General features: G+C 37.7%; 2 protein-coding genes across 2 annotated transcripts in view; one reads left to right on the forward strand and one right to left on the reverse strand.

Annotated features, from left to right (window-relative positions):
• Positions 1 to 7,748, reverse strand: part of LOC140169169 (cilia- and flagella-associated protein 44-like) — a gene marked incomplete at its 3' end in the record, with an annotated part of 57,191 nt that extends 49,443 nt beyond the window's left edge. Inside the window, exons 1-2 of the mRNA XM_072192426.1 lie at positions 7,670 to 7,748; positions 3,229 to 3,357 (exon numbers count right to left, since the gene is read on the reverse strand). Of these exons, the coding sequence (XP_072048527.1) occupies positions 3,229 to 3,357; positions 7,670 to 7,697 (157 nt within the window). The remainder of the gene's footprint in view (positions 1 to 3,228; positions 3,358 to 7,669) is intronic.
• Positions 7,749 to 13,100: 5,352 nt separating this feature from the next.
• LOC140169664 (ammonium transporter Rh type B-like) overlaps positions 13,101 to 19,043 on the forward strand; it is a 95,054-nt gene continuing 89,111 nt past the window's right edge. The window contains exon 1 of the mRNA XM_072192950.1: positions 13,101 to 13,396. Coding sequence (XP_072049051.1) covers positions 13,231 to 13,396 — 166 coding nt within the window. The 5' untranslated portion in view covers positions 13,101 to 13,230. The remainder of the gene's footprint in view (positions 13,397 to 19,043) is intronic.

Below are 19,043 nucleotides of genomic sequence, written 5' to 3' on the forward strand. Positions count from 1 at the left end.
CAACCAAAATTGTGTGTGCAGTTACAAGATAAATTGTGGCATTTACAATATGTCACTCAGGGCTAGAAATTTGGAGAGAATCTGAGAATTGATTCTCACAAAGATTGCCGTAAAAATGTTTGTGTGATACATTACGCAAAATAGAAGTGAGTAAATGAAAAGTAAATTCTTCAGCGAGAATCTAAATAGATTATTGCAGAATATACAAACTTCTAGCCTTCAATGCTCATACAAATTAAAAATGGCTACTTCATTCTTTGAGTGAAATTAACCTCAAGTATAATGAAGGCTGAATAATTACATGATCAATGCATACGTGAGAATGTTGTACGGTACCACAAGACCCGTACTTTACATGACAATAATTTTTCTTAAAGGAACACTCAAGCAATCATAACATTATGCCTTATAATTATGTTAGAAAAATAATAATCAAGCACAAATCACATGGTTTTATTTTAACAAACTCATATTGACAAAAACAAATAAAAACAGCCGTCTCTCATGACAATATTCAAATTTCCCTGGCACCAAAATTGTTTGTGGCACTGACGTGCCAGTAACACAATAAAGGCTGACGACAATTGAGCAATTTTGGCACAAGAATTTTGAATACCGCGTGTTGGGAGGCTGTTTTTATTCATTTTTTATGGTCACTATGAGTTTGATTTAAATAAAACCATGTGATTCGTGCTTGACAATTGTTTTTCTTAAGGCATAATATTGTGATCATGATTGCCGGAGTGTTCGGTTAATAGTGTACTGTGCCCAGGACAATAATGTTGTGCAGCAATGAGTGCCCATGATATGACGTGACATGAAGTTGACATCAAATTGCCAATTTTGTTTTCAAGTGTTGTCATACCTGTGAACTATTCAGCCATTCTTTGGAGGAAATGAACTCTCTTTTATAATGTTCATAAAATGTACATTAAAGGTACACATTTTATACATTTTGGCATAAACAATATACATCTATAAATTGGGTTTCAGGTGTTAGGGTTTTCGGGTGTTAGTGTTATACACCCAGCTTGAAAATTATCACACAGCTTGAAAATTATCATCATGAGATCAGTAGAGAGCATACAGAAATCCTTCCACAGAACCGTATATTCAAAACATGCCTTTCAAACAAGACTTTTATAGTTAGCACTAAGTATGCAGTGCATGTCCATGGGAAATTTGAGAGCAAGACCAATATATTCTCATCATGCACCATTCCAGGGTACTGCAGAAATCCATACACCCCTATAGAAGACATGACCTTAATCTACCACAAACATGGGAGTGTCAACTTCAAACGGAGTACCCATTCAGGTAACCCCATTTGAAATTCACAAGTGCTCCCTGTGTGTAAGATGAAGGTCATGTGTATGGATTTCAACTGGAATCTAGCCCAATATCGCAGACAGACTTAACCCTAAGACTGGTGGTTTGTGTGATGTAGGGAAGTCAGATCTCATGGAATAGCACTATAGGAGAAATATGTTGTACAAAATACAATTATTATACATTGCACTAGTATGGTCAGGAATCAGGATATCTTGAAGTTGTGTCGTAACCATATACTAAACAGATACAGACTATCCACAAACAGGTAAAAGGCCCATTCAGTGATTTGCTCATCCGGACGATCGGAAAAATCATCAAAATTCAGATTTTGGTATCTTTGTCATTGTCATAGATGTGCTAACATAGCCTGCCACTCTGCCAGTGGTTCAGCTGAAAGCCTTGTATTTAAGACAAAATAAGACATTTTACCCAAATCTGTAATTTAGATGCCGACTAGTATTAGCTTTTAGTTAGCTAAATTTGTCTTTTCAAAAATACCAAATGACAATTTGAATGACTTATCCTTCACTTTTAAGAAATTTATAAACAATTTTATTTTTTTACACTTGCGCTGGGATCACTGAATGAGTCTCACCTGTTAATGAGGGCCAAAGCGCGACAAACAAAAGTCTTTCGCGCCAACGCAAAGACACCCAATGCTCTATCACATATAAAGCAAAAGGCACACAATGCTGGCGTGATTGTTAGACACATACGATTGAACGACCATGCAACCCTCACGAATATGCGAGAATTCACATATGGACTTTGGCTGTTTGCGAATAGTCTATAGATCTCTTTAGTTTATGGTTGTCATGCATGCTATGGGTAGAATATTTCAAGGCGAGGTCAAAGTTTCCAATCCATGCAATGTTAGCTGAAAAGGGGATCAAGATTAATTAAAGCATTAAAATTGTAAAGACATTATTTGAGAAATTCAAACATTAACATTTTTTAATTAGAGCTAGGTTTTGTCAAACAGGCATGCCAATTAAATTAAAGAACAGGCAAGACAACAAAATGAAAATTAATATGGCACAACAAATGACTCGCATTACTTGTGTATGATGCTAGGGTATTACACTGTATATGAATGGTTACATAATTGGACATTATGGCCTCAAGTTCGTCAAGAATCAGAGAATCAAAATTGATTATCGTGAAGTCATATCTGTTACTGTACCTGGTATATTAGGATGACCAATCGATTCTCACATTTTCGCCAGATGAGAATGCAAGAATCGATTTTGATTCAAGTATATTGCGACGAAATCGAGCCCCTGGGACATTATTGATACATATAGACTTCCTGGGGTTGGATGCGTGGACTGAAAGTACACTGACTTACATGGGATTGTGAATGATGAGAGGGTTGCACGACTTACGTTTTTTGTTATATTTTAAGTCTACAATGTAGGACTATAAAATTTAAAAGCACCATGCAAAATAGTTGCATGTGACCATTGTGACTATTAGAAATGATAATTTTTAAGTTACATATGTATTGTTTAAAATGTTCAAACAACAGATAACATGAACAATGCATTGTACGACTCATTAGGCCTATAATAGCCAAACCGGTTTGGGGGACTTAAATATTAAATGGTTTTGCAAAATAGATACCGGTACTTGACTATTACCACATCATAGCGCACAGCCCTTTAAGTCAGCTAAAAGTAAGGTACCGGTACATGACATTTTGCAGTACGTACGGCAACAGTACACACCGCACTTTGGCAATTGCTGCGTAGTATGAACGGACCAGTTTAATCGTGCAACCCTAACAAAGATGTAGGTATAAAGTGATCCTTGATTGGTGTTCTGATATTCATAAAAAAGGTGAGAGGTAAAATAATATATCGGTATGATCATAACGTGCAATGCATGCATCTCTACCTTCCCCTGTAACCTCATTATCATGATCAGCAGCCTCATCCTCAGTATGCGCAAGTTGATAACGCCGCAATGCCTCAGCCTTCAGTCGATGTGTGGCGCTACGTAGAGCTCTGGGTTTGGAGTATTCTCCTGAACATTAAAAGGGGCATATGATGTGTTTTGACGATTAGAACAAAAAAGATTACAAAGCAACAACAACAAAGCAAATTCTATTCATTGTACGTACAGATAATACCCTTGGCCTTGCTAACCAGGGGTAGCGTTTTAAGGGGTCTCGGGGTCCAGGACTCCTTGATTTGGCAGGTCCCCGTGATTTGGACCCCTTAATTTTGTACGTCTGTGTAGAATTAGATGCCTGGACCCCTTTATTTGCCAATTTGGACCCCTGGACTCAGCAGGTCACCGCTAACCCTGTTGCTAACCTTACGTTACGTGTAGGCCTACCCGTTTTAGTGCAAATTTACAAGCAGCAAAGCTTTTTAAAACATAATATTAATAACATTTATATCTGCAATTTGTTTTCATTACATATATCTCAAGGTACATCGACTAGTTCATTAATGATCAGCTTTACTTATTCCGAACCATTAAAAATTGCAAAGTTCGACTCATTTTCTGAATCTGAGTTCAAATTCAAGAGGGCAACAACATGACTAACATAACAACATACCGTTACGAGATCCAGCATTTGGGCAAATTCATTATGGGTAGGCCAACCGTATGTGGCCCCTGGTTCATCCAAAGTTCATCCACTTTTGTTGCCAAAGTGGCCCCTGGTCAAGGCTCAAACTCTCTTATTTTCACCCTTGGCGACAGCCACAGAAGAAAGCATACACGCTTAATGCGCTACATGGATTTAGCGCGCATTTTCCAGTTGCCCAAGAAATACTAAATTTTATTATAATCAAATTAAGTAATTCTTGGCCAAACTGGAACATGCGCGTTGCATCCATGTAGTGTACTAAGCGTGTACGCACTAAGCAAGGCGCGTGTGGCGATCTTTTCTTTTAGACCACCCGAGCTATATAAGGTTAAAATTACGAATTTATCAAATTAAACTTTCGCATCAAGGTTAAACATGTTCTTAGCTATACAAACATACCTTTTATTTCGTCGAACAAGCTTTATTTTGTTCCAAAATCCATGTTTTTATTGCAATTTTTGATGTAAAAGAGCTGAATGCAAAACCGGTGATGCAAGCTCCAAAACTTTAGCGTAGCACGGGCGCTTGGTGTACGCCGCTCGTTTGACGGTGATTTACGCTCAGCGTATCAAGCATTTTCAAGCGGCGTTTGAGTGTACTTTACTGCAGGGCGCAATTCTGCATTTATTCAAGATGGCGAATCCTCAAAAAACACGATGTATTTTTATTTACAAAATTACTTTATTTCACAAATTCTTTTCCACTTTCCACTGATCTATTCATCTTTTTATGTGACGGAAGTGATGCTGATTTTATGAAGGTATGTTTCTTGCTTTTCCAATAATTTTTTAATTGTTTTTTGAGGCAAAACTTTCCTAGCAAAATGGCCGTTTTCACCTATTTTCAAAAAGTTGTTTTAACCTTGTTTTTTACCCCATAATTTCCCTCATTTATCGAAGCCCTGCCCTCCATCCACTACATTAAACCTTGACTTCAAAGTGTTTGGCAACTGTTTAAGCTTGATGCAAAAGTAAACCTTGATGCAAAAGTAATAATTTAGTCCCTATATAGCGAGGGTGGTCTAAAGGAAAAGATCGGCGCGCGTGTATACTTTCTTCTGTAGGCCTACCACGCTATATTCGCGTGTGTTTATCGTGGAGCCACTAGCGTTCACTGTGTTCCAGTTTGGCCAAGAATTACTTAATTTGATTATAGAGTGAAAGTGGTGCTAGTACCTACACTACACCCATCGAATGTGTGTCATCAGCCCGGTTATCGGCCCTCAGTCCCAGACACACACACACAGCCTCAGGCATAGAGTTCTGCAGTAGCATGCTTTGTTGACATTGTTTTAATGTTTATTTTCATGACAGTTCTAATACCATCATCTGACAACTCAAATACAAAGGATATCAGTTGGTAATCTTAATGTTATGCAATCAAGTTTATAACACTTTCAGTCTTACAATGAGCAGAAAGTCAATGAGTCACGCCATTCAAGTACCGTACCAATATTGATTACCTCGGCTCAAGTGGCCTACTTTATAGTCCTGCCAGCAAGACTTCAGTCTTTATCATAAACATAATGACATAGACAGACCTGAAGTCTTGCAGCAGTACATAGGGATGCACTGTACGTTTAAGAAATCCAAACTTCAAGCATCAAGAAATATACCTTGTTAGCCAGGCTCACATCACACACTATAGGTGGCGCTATTCGTCCATAGGGAAGTGGAATGTGCCTGTACGGTCCAAAAATGGCTTTACTGTGAGGCTCAATGGAAAAAATTACTAAAAATTAATTTTGACAACCAAAACCTAAGTGATGTTGCCTTATGTTGGTACTGGCATAATAATGGATTCTTAAGCTATCACATAGTGCAATCTATGTTCCACCAAGTGGACGCTCGTTAAAGCGCAAAAGCAATTTGTGTGTAAATCAAGACCATCCAAAACAGCTTTCTTACAGTAAAGAATAGGAGGTCATCTGGGGTCACATACAGTAGTGTACATTGTACATGTGCCTGCTGTCACAATTTCACACACAAAATTTTGGACAATTTGGTGACACTATTTTTGTCTGTAACTTCAAAAGTATATGCACTAGAAACATGATTGACCCCTTATTGTTTAGGTAATTTGATTCTCTTTCAAATGAAAGAACTTTCAGCTAAAAATATTGAACTTCAAAATTTTATGAACATACCTAACCTTGTATTTGTCAGTTTTACCTCTAGGTATGACGAGTTACAGTTACTGGAACTACCTACTTTAGTGACCAGATATGAACCTGTGTTATTTCCATGATATTTTGCATTAACAAAACCATGTTTTCCTTGATTTTGGTATGAAATTGAGCAAATAAAAGTCATGTCAATTTGGAGTTATTAAGGCAAGCCACACAGGGCAACTAAAACTGATTTGAGGTAAGTTTTATCTGTTTGGAATCTGTAAGTATTGACTATCAGTATCATGACTATTCTGAGGTAGCCAGGCTCACATCACACACTGTAGGTGGCGCTATTCGTCCATAGGGAAGTGGAATGTGCCTGTACTGTCCAAAAATGGCTTTACTGTGGGGCTCAAATGGAAAAAATTACTAAAAATTAATTTTGACAACCAAAACCTAAGTGATGTTGACTTATGTTGGTACTAGCATAATAATGGATTCATAAGCTATCACATAGTGTAATCTATGTTCCACCAAGTGGACACTCGTTAAAAGCGCAAAAAAGCAATTTGTGTGTAAATCAAGACCATCCAAAACAGCTTTCTTACAGTAAAGAATAGGAGGTCATCTGGGGTCACATACAGTAGTGTACATTGTACATGTGCCTGCTGTCACAATCTCACACACAAAATTTTGGGCAATTTGGTGACACTATTTTTGTCTGTAACTTCAAAAGTATATGCACTAGAAACATGATTGACCCCTTATTGTTTAGGTAATTTGATTCTCTTTCAAATGAAGGAACTTTCAGCTAAAAATATTGAACTTCAAAATTTTATGAGCATACCTATCTGAGGGAATTACTGCCAATGTAAACAAACAAACTAAACTCATGGCCCATATGAACATGCTGTACTGGTTTTCAGTACCCTGTTTTCCATGGGTGACTGTAGGAACCCAGGTGGTGTATGACGTGCATTCCCTAAATTCAGTAAATTTTCATCACAACCGTGTAATTGAATGGGATTATTTTGAAATTTTAAAACGCTTGAAATATCACAAACAAATAGGCCTATGTTGATAAATAATATAAATACAAGCTAAAACCGTTGGGGTTCGATAATGAACATGGCATGGATTCGATCCATGTAGCGAGTACCTCGCATGCTCGGGCTTATTAGCCTGAAACAATAAATAAACCGTCACGACCGTCAAAACAAAGTCAAAGAGCAATGCAAGGCAATGGCAATGCAATGAATTTTGCCAAACGTTTTCTTTCATTTTACCTCATTATTTCGGTTTAAAATGGTCAGAAAACCTCCCTAACATTTATTACTTATATTATCTAGTTATTAATGCGTTGTAATAAAATAACAACATTCAAAATTTGACCTAAATCGGTCATGGGTATATGGCTTAAAAGTTTAAGCTTACCGTACATGCGTATGCAAAACATTTGACATGTCACCAGCAGTTTACGTTTCGTTATTGGTCACAACCCGCGGCTTGAATTTAAAATGTAACGATATGAATGAGCGTAACATAGCTAACAATCTGTCCGTTCATCTAATTACATGTTTAATTCCACATTAAAAGAGAAATGACATAATTTTTAATCAATACGCTACCTTCTTTTCCTGGCTGATCATCCTCCATCTTGAAACTTTACAGCGGTTGCCATGGCAGAGCAACTGCGCATGCCAGGACTGCAAAGTTTGTGGTTATAGCGCCATCTAATCGTAATGCAACTCTCACTTGGATTTTTTTTAAAGTGATGGGGTACTTTATACTTATAGGACCTATTCAGCTGCATTTCAGACTGACATTTACCGGTAGGCTGGGCCAGAAAACGTTAATTAAATAAATATTCTAATGAATTTGGCAAAAAAATGTTTGTATAAATATTTTGCAATAATAGTTTGACAACATGATGTTGTTGCAGGCCTAGTGTGTTTCATACAAAACAAAATCCGCATAGGCCTAGGCCTAAGCCAAAACTCAAAATATAACATTTTAAAAACGTTTTGTGAGTACGGTTGAGATTTCAATGAGGGCCTGTGGCTGTGGGCCCGGGCCTGTGGGGTTTAGATTTATTAGACCTCAACCCGTGAGGCTAGGCCCCTATAGGCATATAATTGGCCAAATAAAAAGATTAATTCGTTTCACGTCCACCTTCATTGGTCCCTCCTCACTTTCTGCATCATGGGATCATTTTATCAGTCTATAAGTACCCGGCTATTATATACCAGTAGTAGGCCTATTATATAAGCCTTTTTTTCAATTCTCATGTTAGTTTTTATTAATACTTAAGTAAAATGTTAATGCCGGGAGGAAATGCTGATAAATAAGTTTATTAGCATGGCTATATTTTTGGGCTGTTTTTCGCAAAATATAGGTCACATAGAACCCATTTTCCCTCTATTTTATCACAAATTTTTAACTTCACCTAGGATTGTTGGGGGGGGCGGGGAGGCTGAAAGGTATTCCAGCCCGCACTGACCAAAATTATTGAGAGGGCTGAGCCCACCCCCGGTTCCTAAGCCTATGATCGATTAGTCAGCAGCATGAATCACTTCCAAGTGAGTTAGTCGAATTAATGGTCTAACCACTCATCGTAATCCTAATTTCAAAAAAAAGCCTCATCGTTTTCTGATGCTGAACTGCTATAGGCAGTGGCGTACCGTGGCCGTACCCCGGGGGCTGAAGAAAATTCAATTTTGCCGCCCTTCCTCAACAGCCCGAAAAGGTTGACCCTATTTTTTTCGGTGGTTTGAAAAAGAAAAGAGCCAAAAAAAAAAAAAAGGATTATAGGCGCTAGCGCCCTAAAAGCAACACATTTTGATGTACAGTGCCATTTTTTCACTATTTTTTAATACTTTTTCACATTTTCCGCCCTTTTTCTGTACTAATTCCTTTTGCCGCCCCTTCTTCTTCCGTCGCCCCTTCGCCTCTGCTTTTACCCCGGGGGCTCGCGCCCCCAAAGCCCCCCCCCCCCAAAAAAAATACGCGCATGAATTAGGGGGCCTAGTATTGTCCGTTACCTGAAAACTGATGTATTTTGTCAATTTAAATTTAGCAAATGAAGGTATGAAAATACGCTGAATGTTTTTGGTTTGTGCACTCTTAGAAAAAAGGAGGAACTTAGAACCCTTTTTGCCTGATATAGGCCTAGGCCTAAGCAACGATAAGTGTAAAGAACCTTGAAAGTTTCTAGGAAGAACCTTAAATATTTTAATAGGCATGTTAGAAATGGCCAATTCATTAATTTAGGGACTCCTCGCAAAGTTAAGAAAAGTGAAAAGGAGTGTCAAAATTTTTTTGGTTCTGGAAAATATTTTTCTTTGCTACTTTTTATATTCTATTTAGAACTCTTTAAGGGTTCTTTATTAAGGGTTCATTAAAGGTTCTTCAAGCTTAAGGTTCTACATAGAATCTTTAAGGAACCCTTAATAAAGAACCATTCAAGGGTTCTTTGTAGAAAACAAAAAAGATTACTTAGCCAAGAAAATGGTTTTGTTGAACCAACGGTTCACGATGCTTTTCATTTTTTCTTATTTTTGAGTTAATTAGAAAATCCTTAGGCCTATTTAAGATCTTTAAGGTTCGTTTAAGAACTTTTTATACGGAAAATAAAGTTGCACCTTTGTTTCTAAGAAAGACCTATATAGATAAAATTTGCTTTAGTAGATTTTAATAAATTAAAGAAATCTGGTAAATGACTAAATTTTAGCTTAGATTGACACCCAAAAAATTAGTTATATTTTGGGGAAAATAAAATGTGTTCATAATTAACGTAAAGTTCTATATTTTTAACAATCTGTTTTTGGATTTGTAGTGAAAATTGTGTCATTACATTTTGTAGCGTAATACACCTAAATTTCGGGTGGCACGAAGAAGAAAAAATAAATATTATTTTTCAGGGTTTTTTGTGGGGTCGCGTCGGGGGCATAAAAAATTCGGTAAAGACAAAACAAATTCATCAATTTTACCCAGTATTGTCGGTGGGATATGTAGGCCTACTGTTTTTTTAGAGAGACTTACATTTAAACTATTACGTTTTTCTCTTAAAGTGACACCACTCGGGGTACCTTCTTGGCATCATCAGTGGAGATATGTCCATTTCAGACCAAACAGTAAAAGTAAACAAGGAAGTATAGGATAGACTAATAGGCTGAGCTGAGACCATCTCATGGTTCAGCAAAAAGTCTTCAAGCTTTTGCATTTATGATCGGGGTTAATTTTGGAAGGAAACTGGCTCCTTGCCCCTTTCATTTGCCCTCCCGATTTTCTCTTTTATTTATTGTTAGGTGGGCACTCTTCTCTTTCTTTCCTCCTCCTCCTAAGAGCCCAGCAATAAGAGTAAGATTCAAATAACATGCATCGTCCCCGTCCTCACCAATTTTTTGATATTTTCAATGATTTTTGTTATTATTTGTTCTCTATACTTTGTTTCTAAAATTGTTGTGATGAAAAGACATGTTATTGTTAAGAAGTTCTTTGTGATCATTTTACATTGCAAATATCTTCTTCAAGCTGTATCGTAGGGCTCAGTGGTGGGGAAATAACAAAATTATGACGGAGGTGTGGGTAGGCCTACCTCGGGCTACTTACTTACCAACAGACATAGGCCTATCGTGTACACTACACACACACATCTGCGTAAAAATATACCACTTCACATAACTACTATCAGCAGTAGATAGCACGGTGGTTTTCAAACAATAGAGAGCTTGCGAAATGAAGTTACTTTAACTTTAACTTTAACGTCTAGAGGATTGATTATAGAGGATTATGTATTCAAAACCAAGGTGGTTTTGAATACATAATCGATCCTCTAGACGTTAAAATTAAAGTTAAAGTAACGTCATTTCGCAAGCTCTCTATTGTCATATACCATGCAGTGTTACGAGTCGTACTTGACTCAAGGCCAAAATCACCTTTTACCCGAACTCACACGATTCACACGAATGCACAACACAAATACACTGTTTGATTAAGCTAACAAAATCTAAGTCTTTAATTGAAAGCACGTTATGATTGGTATAATATATGACAACAAATGCACATACACAACAATCAAATATAATCACTCTTTGTCTATTTAGTACTTAGCCAGCATTCTTCTTCTTGGTGATCATAAAGTTCTTGCAATGTTCTGGACGACTGATGTAATATATCTTTTATATTCACTTGTCCTGTGAAAATCAGCGAAGTCCAGTGTGCATTGATATCCTTGCGTATATGAAATCCTCACACAAAAATGGCGTTGCTTTCTCCTTGCGCTGCTTTCTCTAAACTTAACTCCTTGCGCTGCTTTCTCCAAACTTGGTGCTATTTCCACCTTTCACACAATATCTTAAGGAAGCAGGACTGCGATGCAGTTGTCCCCACTTATTTTGACAGTTGTGTTGCTCCTTTAACCAGACTTCAGCAAATCGGCAGAAGAATATATATTCCTTTCTTGGAAGAAGTACGTTCTTTGACGTATTCTATAGTCTTCTCCGACAACACCGGCAGGTAGTAGTGCATTGACTTAAATTAATTCTGGTTAGCAATTTCCTTTCTTTGAAGGAACTGGACTGTAAGCATATTAGCTAGCTAGCCCAGACCAACACTATAAACTGTGACAATAATTGTGTTTACATTTTCTTATATATCAAGCAATGGGAAATCCCAAGTATTAATAGCCAAGTGATCTTGGAAATTCCCAAGCCTTAATTATAACATTAACCTTTCTCATCACTTCCTTAGGGGAATTCCATTACATCATTCTCACTTTACAACCTCAGGGGTTGTATATTTCCAAATATTCCAAATTAGATATGATTCAACTTGTTTTGCTCAATTTGAGAGGGGAATTCCCCCAGAATGTCATCACTCATGTAACTTTGTAAACAAAGATAAATCATCAAATTAAATTACTGAGGGCACATCACAACCAGCAGTGGCGTAGCTGCCGGGGGGGGGGGGGGGGGGGCAATTGCCCCCCCTGGCAAAAAAATTGCCTATTTGGGCCCCCTGCCCCCCTAGTGCAAGGAAAAAGAGGAAAAGGAGGGAGAAAGAGAAAAAGAGAGGAGAGAGAGGGAGAGGAGGGCAGAGAGATGGGGAAGCCATACGATATGCAATATTTTATGATTATTATCAATAAGCCTGGCAAAATTGTCTATTTGGGCCCCTGCCCCCCTCCCCCCCTAGTGCAGGGAAATTTGGTAGATTTGGGCCCCCGCCCCATACAGGCTTGCCCCCCCCCCTGGAAAAAATCCCAGCTACGCCGCTGACAACCAGTCATAATGAATGTGTGTGAGCTTTATTTTTGTCAATATTTGAGTGCAAACATGGTGCAAACACCGTTAGTCCGCTATGCTATTAACCGGGCTATTAACGCTCAGTTTAGCCCCTATAATTAATTATAGGCCTAGGAAGACCAACGATTTTTTACATTATTAGGCGTATAAAGCATGGTAAGCATCAAATGTTATCATTATGTTTCGGATCAATTTTATTTTGACAGGCTTCTTCGATCCCTAGGGACTTGAATGCACCAAACATTTAAATTTTGATGATTTTTACGATCCCCGGGATTTTCCAAATGAGCAAATCGCTGCAATGAAAGTTTTACCGTGTTTACGTTCGTTTTCAACCACACACCATCACACACCTCTGCCACGCCCACTACTCTGCATTTCTGGTAGTATCCAACAACTTTTTGACACCAGTTTGGCACTACCAACTGTCGTATTTTTCACACCAATAAAATTTATCTCAAACATAACTTTACTTTCGTTGAGTAGACTGAGTACGTGCAAATAGATAGAACTATATTTATTAAAGACAATGATGGCCTTTTTCTGAAATTCATACAAAAACAAATCTTTAATTAAATTTGAAATCCATTGAAATTTGAATCGTGAAAAACATTGACCGTAAAAATAACCTTGAACGTAAACAAAAGCGCATGTGCGTGTTTAGTGTTGACTGATTTCATTGGCGTCCACAGTGACTCCACCGAGTTTACCAGTTCAGTAAGTTTGCATGTGGCATTGCATTGGCAGGTTGCGGTCACGGTGGTGTACTTGACAGGGATTCGCCTCGTTTGTTGATCAACATTAGTTATCAGATTTAGTGATCGAAAGTGGTTTCTACCCATCTTCTCATCTAGTTCTAAAAGTAGACAAACAACTGATCAAAAATGGCGTGGTACCGAGGCAAATTAGCGATGTTTTTGCTGATTTTTCAGGCCATATTCTTGGTTCTGTTTGGCGTGTTGGTTGAGTATGACCCAGCCGCGGATGCTCGGACAGAGCACATCGAGGAGGAGCACGGCTACCAGAATCCCGTGGACTTCTATTATGCAAGTAAGTGTAGGGGAGCAAGTCCAAATTTTCGTCCATTTTGTCAATTTGTTGTCCCATTTTTAGTCATTTGAAGGAACACTCTAGGCTTATTTTCTGTGGCTGGGCAGTTTAAAAATTGCCCCTTCCCCGACTCCCCGATCCCCGGCCCTGTTTAAAACCGAAGGCATGAAAATTGCATGTAGGCCAGCCTACTACATGTAAGTACTAGGCCCTATATAAGTACACGCATGTACTATAAAAATAAAGGCCTACATGTTTGCCCCCAATCAATTTGAAAATATTTAGAAAATCCAATAGGGAAATTGTCAAAAAGGTGTCCCCAATCTGGCCATGAGTTCACCCACATGCCTGGCAAAATGACTGGCAATTGGATGACTCTAACTTTAAATAAAGCCACAGATTCTGAAAGCAAAAATATTATTTTTGTATACCAGTACCAATTTGATTTTCATAAAATGGTCCATAAAAAACGTGATAAAAAACGGTCCGTTACCCCTAACACCAGTAAAAACCACAAAATACCACGATGAAAAATTCATAACATGCATGCATCCCAGGGTCTCATGATGCGACGCAATCACCCGAAGTGTGATATGATCACGGAATTGCTGGCCGGGCAGCAATAACCCGAGCAGCTACCGGTCCGCGTTCGCTCGCTTGGCATGCGAGGGGTCAAAGGTTCAATCCCAAAAGCCAAGTCAAAATTCTTCTTCTTCTTGAACAAATCGGATCTTCTCTGACTTCCGATACCAAAAAGCATGGGTCAGTGTTAGGGTTAAAATACATGTATTTTTCCAGATTAGAGTGTCCTTTACCCCTAACACCAGTAAAAACCACAAAATACCACGATGAAAAATTCATAACATGCATGCATCCCAGGGTCTCGCGATGGCGCAATCACCGAAGTGTGATATGATCACGGAATTGCTGGCCGGGCAGCAATAACCCGAGCAGCTACCGGTCCGCGTTAAGATTTCGCTTGGCATGCGAGGGGTCAAAGGTTCAATCCAAAAGGGTGCCAAGTCAAAATTCTTCTTCTTCTTGAACAAATCGGATCTTCTCTGACTTCCGATACCAAAAAGCATGGGTCAGTGTTAGGGTTAATAATATAGTAAGTCCATTTGTTGTGTGTAAATAAATTTCAGCTTCTCCCAGGGATAATAAAATTAAAATGCTGCAATGTATAACCACAGATCCTGTGGGTATAAACCTGTATTACTGGTACTACTGTATTGGAGCACAACGTGGTCAAACGGCCGTGACCTGCAAATAATGAAAGTGAATTCTGATTGAAAGTGTTTATTTTAAAATAATAATGACTGGTGTCAAAGAAAATGCATTTAAATAGCCATATTATTATACTTGGTACATATAATATGAAGAGTTCTGGTGCAAAAGCTAGAAGGCCATAAAAAATAAAATGTTTGTCTCTGAAACATTTGGTCAAAAAGCTATGCAGTTTATTGTGTTTTTTAATTGTTTTAATATATAATTAAATTGATAAATATTAATTAAATTAATTAACATAGGCCTATACATTATGTGCAGATTGGGATTAGGCCTATCATGTCAGTTTCATCAATAATCAATATTATGTTATGGGTGGCATCTGGCTGTTTTACAAGGCCATGGTCATGGATGGTCCTCACCATGCAGTTGCCATGCACCAAGATCATGATCATACATGTAGACCTAAATGTTTATTGTTTATCATGTAGAATACTCGGCAAAGTGATTTTGTATTTGGCCCTTCACAATGATTCTTAGTTTCCTGTTTCATGGTTGAAAACAAGGCATGGGGTGACTTTTAATTATTAATTATTAATTATCTATTACTTTCTTTATTTAAAAAAAGTGGTCACAAACCTATAACATCAAGCCATTTTGACAAGGAACATGCATTTAATTATTTAACAACTATGTTTGATTTTATACATAAGTAATATGGTACAGTTATGTTCTTTGTTTATTCATCGAGCCAAGTCAGAAAGTAGCAAATGGAAGTCATTAAAAGTTATTTTAAAAGAGAAAATCCAAAATATAAATAAAATAATTAAATATTTTGCAATTCTACTTTGGACGCGGGCGGGAAACAGGAAACTAAGAATAAATTGTAAAGGGCCTAAACTATGGTGTGTGTGTGTGGAGCAGAGGCGTAGCCAGCACTTTTTCAGAGGTGGGGAAAGGGTGGGGGGAAAGACAACTTTTAAGGGGGAAAACTTTGACGAAAATGGTCAAAATGGGCTAACAAGTACAAAAAGGGCTATAAGCCTTACTTTTAATTAGGCCAGCATCTCACATGGGGGAAAGACTTCTCATGGGGGGTGGGGAGCTTCCCCCTTGCCCCTCCCCCCTGGCTACACCACTGGTGTGGAGAGGGGGGCTAAACATGCTACATCTTTGCCAAACGGTGTGAGCCTACACCAGGGGTTGCATTCTTGCGCGTCTGCATGTCTGTAGACTGCTCAGCATCCCCTTTTTGAACAATTCATACCATTCCATGCATAAAACACAACACATCCCCAGTGACTGCCTGCCCAGAGAAAAAAAGCCATTTTTCTCATGGATAGCTAGCTGTTGGATCAGAACAGGATTGGTTGATTTTCCATGCATGGTCAGAGGGATGATAAATTAAAATGGTCTACTACAGTAGACTAGCATGTCCTGGGACCCCTTACTTTTTTTTGTTTGGACCCCTTAGGGCTTAAATTAGTAAGATCAACGGGTCCGATCAAAACTGCATGGACCCCTTACATTTTACGATGCACAGAAGCTTAACTAAATGTAAATCCTTAGCCGAGTTGCTCATAATAAAATTTGGTCATTGTCCATACATAAGAAAAAGGAACCAAGTATTTTATGCACATTTAAGATTACTAACTTGAACACATAACTTGAACCCTGAGTGAGATGAAGATTAGATTTGGCCAGGAGGGGTGCAATAACCTCATTTTAGGTCATGGGGCAATATTATATAAAAAACAAAAATATTTGTGTAACAAAATTTTCATAGTATTTATAATATGCTACTTGAGCAAGTACAACAGCGGAAATGGGAAGAGGGTGCTATTAGGCCCCTAACAGTCAATTTTGAGTTTCCCGTCACATAATTTTTGAAAACAAGTGAGGTAACTTTTTCATTATTCATTATTCATTATTTGTCTGCCTTTCATTATATGACCAACACGCATGTAAAATGTGTTGTTGTTTGCCGCTCACTCACTTGAAGATGGATGTTTAGCCCAAATGAGATTCAAAAGTATATTACAAAGAGTCTGCAAGGTTGACAGCAAAATGTAGGTACTATGTTTTGATTTTTCCACAAAAAATAAAGGGATATTCATATTTTTTTTGCAAATATAACCAGTTTTATTGGTATTTTTGGAAAATCACAATAATGAATTCAAGTGAGGGTCAGAAAATGAAGTGAGGGCGGGTGACGGGAAACTCAAAATCGACTTTCCTTGGCCTTATACTGCATGTACCCAACACAACCAATGTCCAATTACCTCAAAAAGTGGTGGTAGAAAGGTGCATGGGCCCTGCAAGCAAATAAGACCCCCTGGCATAAAACACTTTGGTGTTTACATAAATGCGTCTTTCATGGTAAGATTAATTCCAGTTTTGCTTCATTACTTTTTATAGCTTTGATTTACTGGTAGAGCTCATTTGTACTGGTATTAGTACCGTAACTGATTTTGTGATTTAGCATGCTTGATCCAAAAATGTCAAAATATGAAAGTACTGCATACTATTACTTGTGAATTTTATGATGTTCTGGTTCAGCAAGTCAGTCATGGTGTGTGTGGTAAACTAAATAAATCATTTCTAGGGTCTGTGATAAAGCATAATATTAATTGTTTAGTTTGGCGATTGATCACTAAATAAAATATTTGTTTTGTGCATGATAACTGTTGCCCATGATCATCAATCATGATTCAGGCTTTGGCTCTGTTCAAGGTTCACAAATTTACTACAAACTCTGTTCAAAATAGGCAATTATTTTAGCCCACATGTTCAATCAGTGGTGTAGCATCATAGGGGCACGGAGGGGGGGAGGGGGGTGACCTCCCCCAATCGATTGCAAAATTTAGAAAATCCCATAGGAAAATGGTCAAAAACAGCTTGTGCCCCAATCAGACCCAGTGCCTCCCCCATATGATGACCCATGCTACGCCTCTGTTTTCAATATTTTTCTTTATTATTACTGCAGGAAAACTTGTGAAAGATATGTCACACTTCTCCTAAGTAATTATTTTAAAACAGAGACCTGAGAGAAATCTGAAGCTGATTTATGTTTCCAAAAAAGTAGGCCTATACATGTCATGTTATGCCAGTTCCAAAGGTACCAAGAAACCTTTATCCTACCCCCCACCAAATTGATTTAAATTGATTTTTCCTTTATTGACCAAATTTTAGCAAATCAGAAATTTTCTGCCATTTTCAACAGTGTGTTTATCACTATGAGCATTTAGAGAACACAAATTGACAATTACACATGAGAATTAGAAAACATTGTGCAATTTGCCAGTCACTTAATTTATTTTGTGCCACTTCTTAATTATTGTTCCCACGTTACTGCCTTTTTCTATGCCCTGCTCACATTAATACGTTTGTATAGACAAAATCTGAGAAAGTGTCTATACAAATATCAACATAAGCTTGAAAACAATGATGTTGGAATTAAAGATGACAGCAAAATCAGCAAAGAATGTCTACTCAACTTTTGTAGAAAAAAATGTGATTATAAATCTGGCGCCACAATCATAGGATGCAACCAGCCATTCAATATTACTTATAAAGTGGATGAGCTTTTAGAGAAGAATGCAACCCAATTTGTAAGATGATTAGGCCATGGTTGTCTGGTCAATTATCAGTTTATGGAGTAACACTGTTTGAAAGAATAACAAGCACACTTTATCAATTCATTTGAGAAGGAGGTCACAACAGAATTTACTATACAATTAGTAAAAATAAAGTACTAGGCTATACAAAAGGACCTTTGTTAACAAACCAAACATTTAGGCCTACTTATTTATCTGTCTACCCAGACACACCTCTACAAAATGCTGGGAAAGTGCAATGCACCAACTATTTATATTTCTTTGGGCACATGTCTCAGCTGCTAATGGTTCCAATATTTAATAAGCGGAGTAAAAAATAAAACATGTTTCTCGTCCCCCCCCTTCCTTTCTTGAGGCCACTTCAATTTTATTTTTTATTTTTTATTTTTCATAAATTCAATTATAACTTTTGAAAATAGATGTCTAGGAAATTGAGATACTTTCTATATTTAGCCTTGAGCAAAATGTACTTTTAAACAAAGAAACTCTCAGTGGAAGGTTTTGTGATCATTTTAGTTTGGCCTAAAATAACAAGATCTTCCTTTTTTCCAGGCATTTTGTATGTAATGCTAAATACAGGGCCAAATATAGGCCTACACCTATCTTTCAAAAAAAAGAAATAGCTCCTCATGAAAATAAAAAAAAACCGGTAGGAGGAACATGGTTTTAATTTTACTTGGCCTTAACCAAAAATGCACCCAAAAAACAAACCCATTCCCCTGCAGTGCTGTGCGCAAGGGGGGGGGGGGGTACCCCACTTTTGTCAGTCAGTTGGAGGAAATGCACCCAATTAGAGGAAAATT

The sequence above is a fragment of the Amphiura filiformis genome, chromosome 14 (genome assembly GCF_039555335.1).
Source record: "Amphiura filiformis chromosome 14, Afil_fr2py, whole genome shotgun sequence".
NCBI lineage: Eukaryota > Metazoa > Echinodermata > Ophiuroidea > Amphilepidida > Amphiuridae > Amphiura > Amphiura filiformis.